The sequence below is a fragment of the Ammospiza nelsoni genome, chromosome 5 (assembly GCF_027579445.1).
Source record: "Ammospiza nelsoni isolate bAmmNel1 chromosome 5, bAmmNel1.pri, whole genome shotgun sequence".
NCBI classification, from domain to species: Eukaryota; Metazoa; Chordata; class Aves; order Passeriformes; family Passerellidae; genus Ammospiza; species Ammospiza nelsoni.
The window spans coordinates 72,310,938-72,323,696 of NC_080637.1; the positions used below are offsets into that span (position 1 = coordinate 72,310,938).

Sequence of the window (12,759 nt, forward strand, 5' to 3'; positions counted from 1 at the left end):
TTTAGACCTGGTAAAAACAGGGAAAAAGAATCATGGGCTGGGTTGCTCTGGGTACTGCAGTGTTTGTGGTGGAAGAGCTGCCATGCATGTGCTGGTTGCCCACCTGAGAAATCTACGGAAACACGCATATTTCTGTTTTTATTTTCCTCTATTCTTCACCTCACCTTTGGAGTCAGGCTGCTGCCACGCCCAGAGAGCTCACTGAAATCTTTGTTCCATGGCATTCTGCACACTGGTGGCATCCAGAGGAGACACAGGTCCAGCCAAGGTGCCAGGTATCAAACAAGGAATTGCTGGGAGGAGCACAATGGCCCCAGAGGTTCTTGCTGGCTGAGGGTGCCCAGAAACCCTCTTGATTTTAGGTAAACCCTGCAGTAATGCCATAATCAGTCTAGGGAGGAATTAAATTCACTGAGCCTGCAGGTTGCCATGCATAAAAGCATGAATAAAAGCATAGATATTTTTTTCCCCACAAATTTAATTGCTTTCTGAGGTTATAGGGGTCTTAATATTTGTCTCTTTTGAAAAATAACTCACGTTTAATATGGGCTGTAGCTTTCCATGGGTCTGGTAGCTTCTCTCTCAAGCAAAAGAAATCATCTCTCTCTTGGTTAGGATCAATATGAAATAAGATTAATGCCCAATAAGATCAGGTTATGAATTTTGATCAAACCAGCATCTTTCTCTTACACTGCTATAATTTATAAATGTTGTAGGTAATTACACTTACTAAGGTAAAATAAAAATTAAAATTTATGAATTTGTACTCTGCTCCCAGCAATAGAGAGATTAGAAATCAGTGTTAAATTTACTTGACATGAATACTGGATCAGTATTCCCAGTGGGATGAATTCTGAATTATCCTGAACGTTGTCAGCGTTTCATTATACCAAGCTCGCTACAAGGCAGTGAGAACAGATATCAGGAATGATTTCACAATCAGACTTTTATAAAAAAAGGAAGGAAGAAAGAAAAACCTACCAAAAACATTTTAATATCAAACTTGTTTCTTTTTCTTGAGTTTGTATCTCCTGAAAATATGAATCATTCAGGCAGTTTTGGTTGTGCTCTGGGCTGTAACACTGCACAGCCCAGCCCCAGTTCTGGCATGTTTAATTAGTGCTCCCTGTGTTTGTATGAGCCTCTGGCCTTGAGGTGCAGCAGGGGAACAGGTTCTGTGTCCTTGTAAAGGGACATCCAGGGACATTGTAATATGGCATTCCCCTCCATGCAGAGCCACAGTCCTCATGAACACTCCCTGAGGAGAAAAAGGCTCTCATGCTCCTGTCCCGCAGTGTTTTGATCTTCTGAAGCTGCTCACTCTTGATGTAAAGCTTTTGCCACAAGTTGCCTTCCTGGTTTAGTCACATCCACCCATGAGCATCTCTGCCTGGCTTGGAGGACTGAAACCCTGAGCCAGTTGGTGTTTTTAGGGTTACCTGTGTGAAATCAGAGACTTAGGAGGCTGTAACCTGAATTCTACATTTCCATTTGCAAATTCAAGGCAAAAGGACTCACAGCTTAAGAAAAAAAAATGGTAAAGTGGCTTTGCATGAAAAAATAAAAAAAAGGAGGAATTGAAGTTTATAGGCTTCTTCTTAACCTGGAAAAGACTCAGCATTGTCTGGAGTCCCTCCCTGTTCCTATTTTCATAACAGAAGAAATGAAATAAGGCACAGTCTTGCCAAGTGATTTGTCAAGGTTCATAAGGGAGAATAACAAATGAAGAACTGCTACGTGGTCTTCTAAGTCCCAGCTTAGTGATTTCTTCCTGAGATTTCAATTTTTCAGGAGTCTTTCAGGCCCTTCTCTGGTTAGGATGTGATTAAAAATGTATTTCTGTAGTCTCTAAAGGGGAGTAATTGGAGATGGATTCATATTCTGAAATTCCACTCCAAGCATCATAAACTCAGTAGCATTGGTACAATTATATTATGGCAGTTGCATGTACACACTGTATTATTTCTACTTCATTTGAGCTCCCTTCCTTGGGATAAATGGCAATTACACTGCCTCTCTGGCTGTCAGAAGTACATGGCCCCACTGTCACTGTGTCTGCTGAGCAGTTATTTTAGGCTCTGTTTGCTCCAGAGGTTACACATTTGTTTTCTTCAGAAAAATACACCAAACATGGCTTGTCCATTATAACACCCCCTGTGCCTCCTCCTCTGCTGAGCAACACAGGAGAGGCTGAGCAGAAGGAATTGGATTTCTGGCTTGCACACCCTGATTGTGAGAGCTCTGGGGACATGTGGGGAGGAGAGGGCAAGAGTGAGACAGGAGTGCCCATGGTGCCCTGTGAAGAGGCTGGATGGAGTTAAAGAACAAAGCAGGGATTTATTCAAAGGATCTCCTCCATGGATGCACCTTGGGCAGCACCAGAGCCCAGCCAGGGCTGCACCCAAGATGAACCAAAACGGCCCCAAAATGCACAGCCGGGCACGGGCTCTGTCCCTGGGATCAGCTCTGCTCCATTTGCACCTTGCAGTTCATTGTCCCATTCCAGCTTTAGCCCTGCAGTCCCACCCTGCTTGTTTTTCTCTCTCCAGCCCACGGAGTTTGTGCTTCTGGGCTGTGATTTGGGTCATTTGTCCTTGGTGCCCAGCTGGAGCAGGAATTGTTTTGTGTCCCTGCTCTGTGCTCAGAGCTCAGCAGCACTGAATGTGAAGCTCAGACCCACACACTAAAGCAGCACAGAATCTGAAAAATATAAAAGCTAAACCTGAGGCATCAGCCAGGTCTCTGCTGAGGTTGAAAGGGACACAAGGGTCCCTCCTGCTACCCAGGTAGCTTATACTCCCAAAAGCCTCCTGTGGCAGTGTGTGACTGAGTGATGGCTGTTCTCACATTCCCATCATCCTTTCCCACTGCCTCTGCTCCTCACGAGATGTGTTTCTATTTAAAGAATTAATCACCGCTCTATTGTCTTGTCTCATGTTGTTATCTCACCCTGCAGTGGCTTCAGGGCTGGAGTGTCAGTGGCAGATCCCAAGGTGCAGGAAGGAGAGCAGGATTTCTCTGGCTGAGGTCTCCAGCTCAGCTCTAAAGGGGAGGTGGGACAGCAGAGCCTAGCTCCTGAGACATCCTCATTGTATTGTAAGCTTAGCAGGATTGAGTTCTTGCTTCTTCAGTTAAATTAGTGGGTGTAATACAGCTTTGGTCTAATTAAATGTAGCCCTTTTTGGCTGAGTAAAACCAGACAACCTCACCCAGGCTGTCTTTGGTGACCAGGTGGTGAAAAATGGCTCTTCAGCCCCTGCTCAGGTGAAACACTGCAAAAATAAGGAGGTCAGACAGATATTGAGGAGAGGTTGTTCTCACCATTAGCTGATTTGCAGTGGTAAAAGGCATCTTTCCTCTGCTGTGCCTCCCTGCTGTCTCTGCAGGGCAGGTAAAGCACATTACTTTACTTCCCCAGCTTCAAGGACACACCTTTTGGCAGTGCAGACAGCTGGCTCGGTGCCTCCAGCTGAAAAGTGGAACAGGATTTGCTTAGTCATTTCTTCCACAATATGAGACTGATTCTTCTTGCTTGGAAAATGAAAAATGCCCTTTTTTCAGTGGGAATTACATCAGACTCCTAAAGTGCATCTTAGTAGAAAAATCTATGGAAGCAATGGGTTGCATGAAAACCAGCCTGGAACACGTAAAGTACAGAATGAGGAAGGGAGAATTTATACTTAATGTTGTTTCTCTAACTTGGTTTGGAACTGGTCAGGAAGCTTGCTCTTTTTTTCCTTTTTTTCCTTCTTTCTCTTGGGAACTGGGGGAAAAAGAAATTACAGTGTTTTTAAGCAAACAGAACTGCAACAATAGTGAATAGTGTCATCAGTGACTGCCAAAAAAACTGCCCCAATTATTTGTCACTCAAGCATAAATTTCCCACTGAATTTCAGATTGATGGCAATTAGTAAACAGAAAATCTCACTGGCAGTTACCAAACAGGAAAGAAAAAGAGCACTGCGTGTCAGACCACTTTCTTCCATCACACTCCTTATCCATGTTTTCTAAATTCATCCCTGATTTAAGCCCACAGCAGGTTTTTATATGTTGGCTAACGTGTACTTCAATGTTTTACAGATATATTTCCTGTAAGCTGCTAACTAAAAATCAAATCTGGCCTTTTTTAGGTCCTCAGTCAGCTGGTGAGAAGCCTGGAGTACAACTGGTCATGTCCTATGAAAACACCTGCCTGACAATAATGCTGAAACACATGAGGAACCTCGTGAGTATTTTTACCAGAATGTGTAACCAGTAAGTCCTTGCATTTGCAGAGCACTGTGAAAACATTAATCTTCAAGCAGCCTTTCTGGGATAACTAATTTCAGCTCAAAGCAATGATAGTGCTGTTCTGTCACGATCTAACAATTGGGTTTTATCTTTGAGCTCACTCAGTATGGTTGCAGGTGTGAGACAGATAGAGGAGCTGGGTTTCCTTAATGGCTGGTAATGGCCTTTTCCAAGAGAACCAATTTTGATTCTGTTTTGGCTCTCTAAGCTGGCACATTTTGATAGCAGTCACACATAAGGCACGGTGCAGCAGCAGCAGGACTTTTTGCAGCATGTCAGCCTGGCACTGGGGATTGATTATCCAAACATTTCCTTCCAGTCCAGGCTGGCTGTCTGTGAGGAGGGAAGAGCTGAGCAGAGCTGTGTTTGAAGGAGCAGTGTCATTTGGAGGCACGATGCTCAGCTTTGTAGCACTGTCAGGAGGCTGGGAGGTAAATGTTGAGGGTTCCTGGAGCCGGGCTGCAGCAGGGGAAGCTGGCAGGGCTCCTGCAGCACAAGGCAGGTGGAATTGGCTGCTGAGGGCAGCTTCAGAGGTGGAGCTGGGGCTGTGTGTGAAGTGTGATCTCTCACTGGGGAGTGTGGGGGTGCTCCATCATTAATTCCCTGCCTGGATGTGCCCTTGGATTCCCGTGGCTCATGTCTCAAGCAATGGCTGTGGCAAGGGAGCCCTTATTTGTCTGGCTATTATTGGCTGTTGTGGGCTCTCAGTGCACACCCTGTGCCACCTCCATCCCAAACTGGGATGCAATCCCTTTTCCTCAGTGGGGCCAAGCTGAGGGGCTTGAGTGAGCACCAGCCAGCAATAAGATGAGGCTGATGGTTTAATTAGCGGTATGAGGCACACGAGGCTTACACAGCTCTGACTGTTCTCTGCTGGCCACCCTGGCTTCTCATTTGCAATTCAAGCATCTCCATTCTGGTCTATAACATTCAATACATCTCTGTCCTGAGATTTTTTTTCTATGTCCTGTGTGCCACTTTGACAGGTGAGATCAGCCTCTGCTGACAGGTCCAATTTATACAAACTTTATCTTCAGGATGTAGCAAAAGACCTTCTTTATTTTTTTTTCTGTTGAGCTTTTTAAATCTAAGTGACTTTGATAAGCTTCTCATAAAGTTCTAATTGGTGGGAGGGGCATATATAAGTGATTGCCATTCTGATGATATCCTTGGGACTTCAAGCAGGTGATGTGGAGATGCACACAAACAATTTGCAGGTGTTGGAATTAGTCTTCCTTTCTCCTTGCTTCCATCACTCTAAGTGTGTAGGCTCCTAACTGTGTTCTTAGGCAGTACCAGCCATTTAATTAAATTAAATTACAGCGCAGATAGCTCTGTAGTGCAAACATAAAATCCAGGGCTCAGTTCACTTCATTATGGAAAAGGATAGTACAACTTGAAGTTACTGTGTTTCTTTGGAAATAGGTAATTTAAGTCAGGTAATTTAAATGAAACCCATTTTAGTGGGTTTGAAGAGAAGTGGTAGGAGTCCTGTTCAGCAAGGCTAACAATGATTCATGACTCCAGAATAAGGTCATTGATATAGCAGCCAAACTTAGGCAATCATGGTTTTAAATTCTGGGCTTCCAATTCCTTCCTTCCACCTGGCCATCCATCCCTTGTCATCTGATCTGAAATATGAAATTGTGCTTCAGGGTCCTGTGATACTGCACTGCCTTCAGACCAGGAACTTCTAATAGGAAGGTTCTTTATCCCATTAGTGATCTTCTCAGCTTCCCAGCCTTATAAATCAATCTTTCTAATGTGCTCTCTTTTCTTTTTCCTTCTCTTTCCTCTTTTCCTCTTCTTTTTTTTTTTTTTTTTTTTTTTTGGTTGAGCTGAACAGGGATTTTAAAAGTATGCCAAGATCATATCTTATTCAAGACATGTTAAAGCTATTTCAGGTATAGTCAGTCTTTTGCAGAGTCTCACTAATTATATTTTAGTGGTTCATCTGTGCAGAGATTACTTTGCTATCTTGTTTTATTTCATAATTTATAGTAAATAATTTTTGTTCTGCTCTTCCCTATTTAATTTATCTCTTTAAAGAGATTTTATGATGTGTTCAGATGCGAAAATAATTGTAGTGGGCCAAATTAATCCCAAATGGAGCTTCACAGAACTGACAGGAATTGTGATAGAGACTTTTGATCCATGGAAATAAATTTGATTTAGTGTTTGTGTGAGTTTACTTCTAGGAGTTTTAATAGGAGACCTAGATCCTGCTGTGCAAATCCTATATTGATATACAATGCACAAGAGGCTCCCTAAGGAGCTGGTATTTTTATAGCCACTCTCAGGTGTCACACAGGTTCTTTAGAGGAGGAAGCCAGAGGACTGCAGTGCCATAACTTTGCAGGAATTTCTCCTGAAGGAAATTTGCCCATTCACGTGGGGTGTGATGGAGGAAAAATGCAGCAGCAGTGGAGAGAGCCCTGGTGTGAGGACTGGTTAATGTGGGTGCCTGCATGGGCCCCTGGGATCTGAGGCATCCACAGAGCCAGATTTGCTGCAGATGCACAACTCTCATCTCTGATACAGCTTCAGAGTGTCCTCTGCCTCCCCACTGCAACATTTCAGTCATGGGTAAAACAAGCCAGTCCTGCTTGAAGAAAACTCTATCAAAATTTCTGCAGAGACAAAGAGCAGAGAGCAGCCTTATGGATTTTGTGCCTGGAAAGGGCCATTAATCTAATCTAACCTTCTGCGAAGAAAAAGCTGCGTTTTTTTACCAAGGAAAAACTTGCAGCCAAGGAAACTGTTTGAACACAGAGATGTTAAGGCTGGTTGGCAATGTTTGCCTACAGTTTTAAGGCTGTGGGTGCACAATGAAGACAAGTTCTGTTAAACAGATATTTATAAGGTACTAAAAATGTTTCAGTCTCAATATTTGCCTCAGGAATTCAGTTTCATTTGAATCCTGAGATTCTGTAAGTCAGGTGGCTCAGAATCCTGAGATTCTGTAAGCTCACTGCTTCTACTTAGGATTTGAATGGCATCACCATGATTGCTGAGGCAAATAACTTTAAATTCAGTTTTCAAATATACAAAAGCCATGATGCCAAAAAATGCAATTTTCCAATCTATTACATAACCTGAAGTCGGCTTATTTGGGCATTGCTCCTCTCAAGTGCAGACAGTGCCACACTGGGCACTTTCTGGACTACACTCAATATTGCCTTAATAAAGTGAGGCTGGGGGAGAGGCAAACATTTGTGTAGGGGTGAAAACCTTGGAGGCCTGGAGAGTTTGCCTCTGGAGTCAGGGAGGATGTGGCAGGTGGAGGGGTGAGACAGGGCAGGCTTATTCCATCAAGACAATAGCACAGTACCTGGCAAAGTGCATTAAGTGGTCTCAGGAGCGATATAAAGGAGCCCCAGGGGAGGTTTGCTTTGGCCTCTGAAAGGATTTGTTACCTTAGGACAAGAATAGTGCAATTGTGGCCGCACAATACCCAGCCAAAGAGCAGCAGGCAGGAACAGGAGCACAGGGGGAATGCTGCTCTACCCCACAAATGTAGGCTTGTGCAAATGTGGAGATGGATTTATTGAAATACATGTAGATTTTGAGCTTGTAGCGTTCAAGTGCAGTTCTGTTCCCTTTTATTAACCAGCCCAGAGAATGGGAGGTATCCAGAGCCCACCAGGTCTCACACAGGGCTGGCTGTGGGCTGGTTTAGTTCCACACAGCCAGAAACAGCCAGGCTACCTAATGGTGGGCTTGCCCACTCCTCAAAAAAAACCCAGAGGAAGCAGGAACAGCCACTGCTGACACCCAAAAAAGGTTTCTAACACATCTCCTTGCCTGCTTCATGGAGAAGCAAAGGGAGCAGTGGCTCAGCACTGGCTCAGGAGGAAGCCTGCTTTTGCCACTGATTTCATTGCCATGGCTTCAGGCGTGCCCTGTTTTCCTAGATAAGCAGCTAAACTTCCAATCCTCTCTGCTAAACATTTTTTGCCCATTACTTCTCGTGGACAGAGTAACTCCTCAGGGGTAGAGGGGAGGAGAAACAAAGCCAAGTCATCCTGAATCTCCTGCCAGTAAATGGAAAATGTTACTAGAATTCAGGAAAGCGTGCGTGGGCGATGAATTCAGAACCAATTTTACGGGGGAAAAATTTGCTGGAAGAAAAAATAAACTCCTACAGTTCTTTGCAAAAGTACTTCCAGCTTTCCTTTTATAAAAGCTCTGAAGCTGTCATGTAGCACTCCTGGTGATTAATGATTCTGGGATAGCTGATATGTGGGTGACGAATTAGCAATCAGCTTTAGGCTTACACAGACATCCAGCCTCTTTCCACTGTGTGTACAAATTGCTTCCAAAAATGTTTGTGAGATGCAGTGGTTGAAATGTTTTGGGGAAAAAAGGTGGGAGCCAGTTGTTGGAGTCATGAATGCTGAGAATTTTAGATTTTCTGTGCTGACCCTGATTCCCAGAAGAGCACTGCATTTGGTCTGAGGCTGTGAAGAAGCTTCCAAAATTGATTGATAGCACTGGGATTATGGGTGTGTGGTCGGTTAGAAGTGTGTGATATCACAGGGTGGGAAACTTAGAGTTTGAGGTTTTAGAATATAGTAATATATATGAAGCAAGATGGAGGTTTTAGGGTGGAGACAAGTTGTTCTTTACCTTCTTCTTCACCCTTTTTTTCATGGCTTTGGGCAGTGTTTTGTAACTGGACAGAAAAGTCCATAGTGCAGGCTTTGAGTAATTAGTTATTGGGCTAAAAGAGAAAATAATTTAGGTGCCATTTCTTAATTGGATAGTTTAGCCTTAAAAGACCTTGTAACAAGAGATTGTTGGCCATTTTGTGCCTTGCTAATGAAAGGCTGCAGAACTCCCTGCTGTAAGACTGTAAAATTGATAAGAAATAACAAACACCTGAGCCTTAATGCAAACCATTGTCTCAAGTGCCTTCAATCCTGACCTCGAGAGAGTCAGGAAAAGAAGCCAAAAACCAAAAGGCTGCCAAAAAAGCAGCCAATCTTTGCCAAATCCAAAGGGATGAGGTCCAAGCCTGCAGCAGAGGGCTGTAGGGATGTTCCCACCTCCAGCACAGGTGGATGCTCTGCTGCCTTTGCTGGGTTTTCTCTCAGCTTGAGCTGGGGAAGGGTCGGGGATCTTTGTTCAGTCTTAGTTGGTTCCCATCATTCCTCTCACTAACTTTTACACTTTATGGCTATCATTATATAGATTTAAATGGAAAATATTTACTGCCTGCCAGTAACACAGTACCTGGCAGTGCCTGGCAGTGGAATAAAAGGCCGCATTATCCTTTCAGAATATTGTGAATGTCTACTGCTTTCCTTACTGCAGCCAACAGGGATTGGAATGGAGGTGCACAGGTAGGCAAGGCAGGGATGGAAAACAAGTGGAACAAAAATGACTTTGAGCTGAACAAAGTTATCCAAAGAGTGTCAGTGACAGAATTAAATCAGCAGCTTGGCTGATGGAGGGAGGTAACATTCAGATGAAGTTCTCCTTAGTCTGGCACAGGAAAACAAAATAAAAAGCCATGGGAAGAAAGCTCTTGTGCTAACTTTAGCTTATAAAGAATTTGGATGTAATTTTATATTCATATAAAATTATTTTAAAGTGGAAGGAAACTAGCACAGATAAGCTATGTTCTCCTTGAGACTGAAAATTAGCTGAACACCTCCAAACAAAGGGTACTACAACTCAGCAGTACTTTAAATTGGAAAGAGATGAGGTCTGTTCTTGTGGCACAGGGATTACTGTTGGATTCAAACATATTTGTTTTGAAAGGTGTTTGACAAATATGTTGTACAGAAAGTTCTGTTATTATTTCTTGTTAAACCCTTTAATCTGTCACAGTCACAGTACTGCCTCAGCTCTAAATTCTAACTGCTCATTTTTAAGTAATTCCCTACATAGTTGATATGTGTTGAATAAGGGAAAAAAATCAAAAACAAAACAACAGTGAGTTCTGTTTAATATTATCAGTGATCTGGGAGATGAAGGTGAACAAAAATTCGATTTGCCACTGGTTGCAAATGAAGAAAACATTAAAAATAATAGTGCAGACAGAGCAAGATCAAGAGAATAAAAGTAATTTCCAGAACCCTACAACCAGCTTGGACAAATGAAAAATATTTCCTCGGGGAGGGAGAGATCTATATCCCACAGTAATGTGAAGATAAAACAAGGCCACAGTGAGACATGAGGCTGCTACAAGAGATGCCAATGAGAAAGGCCAGATCCTGGTGTCATCGGGCAGAAATGAAGCAGTTCATCTTTATAAGGGTTTGAGAGTAAACTGTTTCTCTCAGGATGTTTTTTTTTAACTAGAATACAGGTTCAAAGAACAGCTCTCAGTAGGGCTACTGGGCAGTGATTGATTCTTCAGGGGTGATTTATTGTTACTAAAACTTAGTTAAGAACAGACTAACAAGGACACGAGTCAATTGTGCAAATATTTAAGGGAGAAGACAGGAAGGTTCAGGAGGAATTATTTAGAACATTGAGCAGGAGCATAAGTAGAAGTAATGAGAGCTAATTAAGGAGCAGAAATTGCAAGCCTCATATAATGAAATGCTTTCTTACACAGGGAGATGGCATGCTGCAGAATAATTGAAAGAAAAGTGCAGGGAGATTGTACAGTTGGAGAAATTAAAGATAGGCATATACAGACTTTAGTAACTAATTAAGAAATTGAGAAGAAAAACAGTGCAGAATGAAGGCACGGATCACAATCTCACTGTTTCTTTACATATTTTATATTCACTTACTCTCTGGGCCCAGGCAAGGAGAGAAAAGAATTTGTATGTGGCAAAAAGATAGGAACAGAACAATAGCCTTTGCTTGTGTTTCTTTTCTCAAAGGCTAATTTCCTTTCATGCCCTCTAACAGGCAGCAGTGCTCTTAATCCTGACTGATTTCAAAAGGAAAGTGAAATGGGGATTTGTCTTTAGCATTTGTTCTCCTTTGTACTTTATTCAAAAGAAGAAATTCTGGGATCTATGTTTCTAAGGGTCAAAACAAGATCATTCTTATCTCAGCCAGTGTCACAGACTCTGTGACTGAATATTCATCTGAAAATTAAGTGTTCCAAGCACAGCAGTAATACAGGGTTGAAAGCAATGGAATTGCTATATGGGCTTGGTGGTAATTCTGAGATAAAAGGTTCAGAGACTTGTTCATGAAATCTGCTCTCTGCATTGTACACCCTACACCAACATTGCTTATCCACAGGATAATACAGTTTTAAAGCATACCTGACCTTTGATTTCTCTCATCCATTAAAAAAAAAAAAAAACCAACAAAAAAAACAATGGAGTTAATTGTCTTAAAATAGTCATGCAACATGCAGTTCAGAAATCTAGAACATGCTACTTTTTCTTTCAGAAAAAAAACAACTTCTGTGTGATTCTCTCTCAGATTTTTTACTGGGAGTTGTACATTTATTCCGTACATTCCCACTTCTGCTTTATATTCTGTTTTTAAGCCTTGGTAACTTTTTTATGCCCACATGGAGCACACAGCAATGGAGTCCCAAATATCAGTGAAGGGTCAGAAGTTTGTCAGACTCAGGAGCTGGAGTTGAGCTCTGAGTGAGTTGGGTACAGCCACAACCCATTCTGTGATGTCTTTTTCTCTGTTGCTTGTTCAGAAACGGAAATAAGCACATGCAAAGTTGTGCCATTTCTTGCTGAAGTGAAATTCTAGTCCTACTTGCCTGCTGTCAATGGTCTCTACAAGGCAGGATCCTGTTTTATGATAGTTACAAAGTGTGGTTGTGCAGATTCTTCCCCATTTCATTTGGGATTGTGTCTGTCCTTATCTCCTTCAGATCATCAGGACAATGAAATATTTTTTTTTCAATGGGGCATCATAGATAAATCTCAGTGTATTTCTTCAGCTTTCTGGTTTCAGAGCTCTATAGAAATAAAGGCTTGGGAGAGAAACCTGTGTGACCTTAAGGGTATCCTCACTTTCATTTTATTTATTTCATTTAAGCAGAGATAGATGGGCTTTCCTCTTAAATGACTGAAGCAGATCAGAAATATTTTCATAATTCTTAGAAAGCCCTGTGTCTTTTGGGATCCAATCTTTTTTCCAGAGCTGTCTCCTTAAATTAAAAAAATCACCAATTAATTTTTAAAAACTATTTAACAAATAATTCCTGTTAATTTTGAAAGTTGCACTCTCTGTGCCTTGGGATCAGTTTGAAACTGAGATGTTTGCCTGTGTGATGTGCTGGAATCACATTTCCATCTCATTGTGATGGATCAGCTGCCTGCTCAGGCTGGTTTGAATCCCATTAATTATCTTGCCTGACCTGATCATTCCAGAATGGACCATTTCCCCCCAGTTTCCATCTCCATACACACCTTTTGTCACTGCTGGTGGCACGAGCAGCAGGCTCCATCTCAGCTGGGGCCAGGCACCAACGTGGGGGCAATTTCACCGAGCCAGACCAGATGCCCACAGTGTGACAGAGTGAATCTC

At 42.4% G+C, this 12,759-nt stretch overlaps 1 protein-coding gene across 1 annotated transcript in view; it reads left to right on the forward strand.

Moving 5' to 3' along the window:
- PIK3C2G (phosphatidylinositol-4-phosphate 3-kinase catalytic subunit type 2 gamma) overlaps nucleotides 1-12,759 on the forward strand; it is a 242,715-nt gene that overhangs the window by 216,408 nt on the left and 13,548 nt on the right. The window contains exon 32 of the mRNA XM_059472329.1: nucleotides 4,131-4,225. Within this exon, the coding sequence (XP_059328312.1) occupies nucleotides 4,131-4,225 (95 nt within the window). The remainder of the gene's footprint in view (nucleotides 1-4,130; nucleotides 4,226-12,759) is intronic.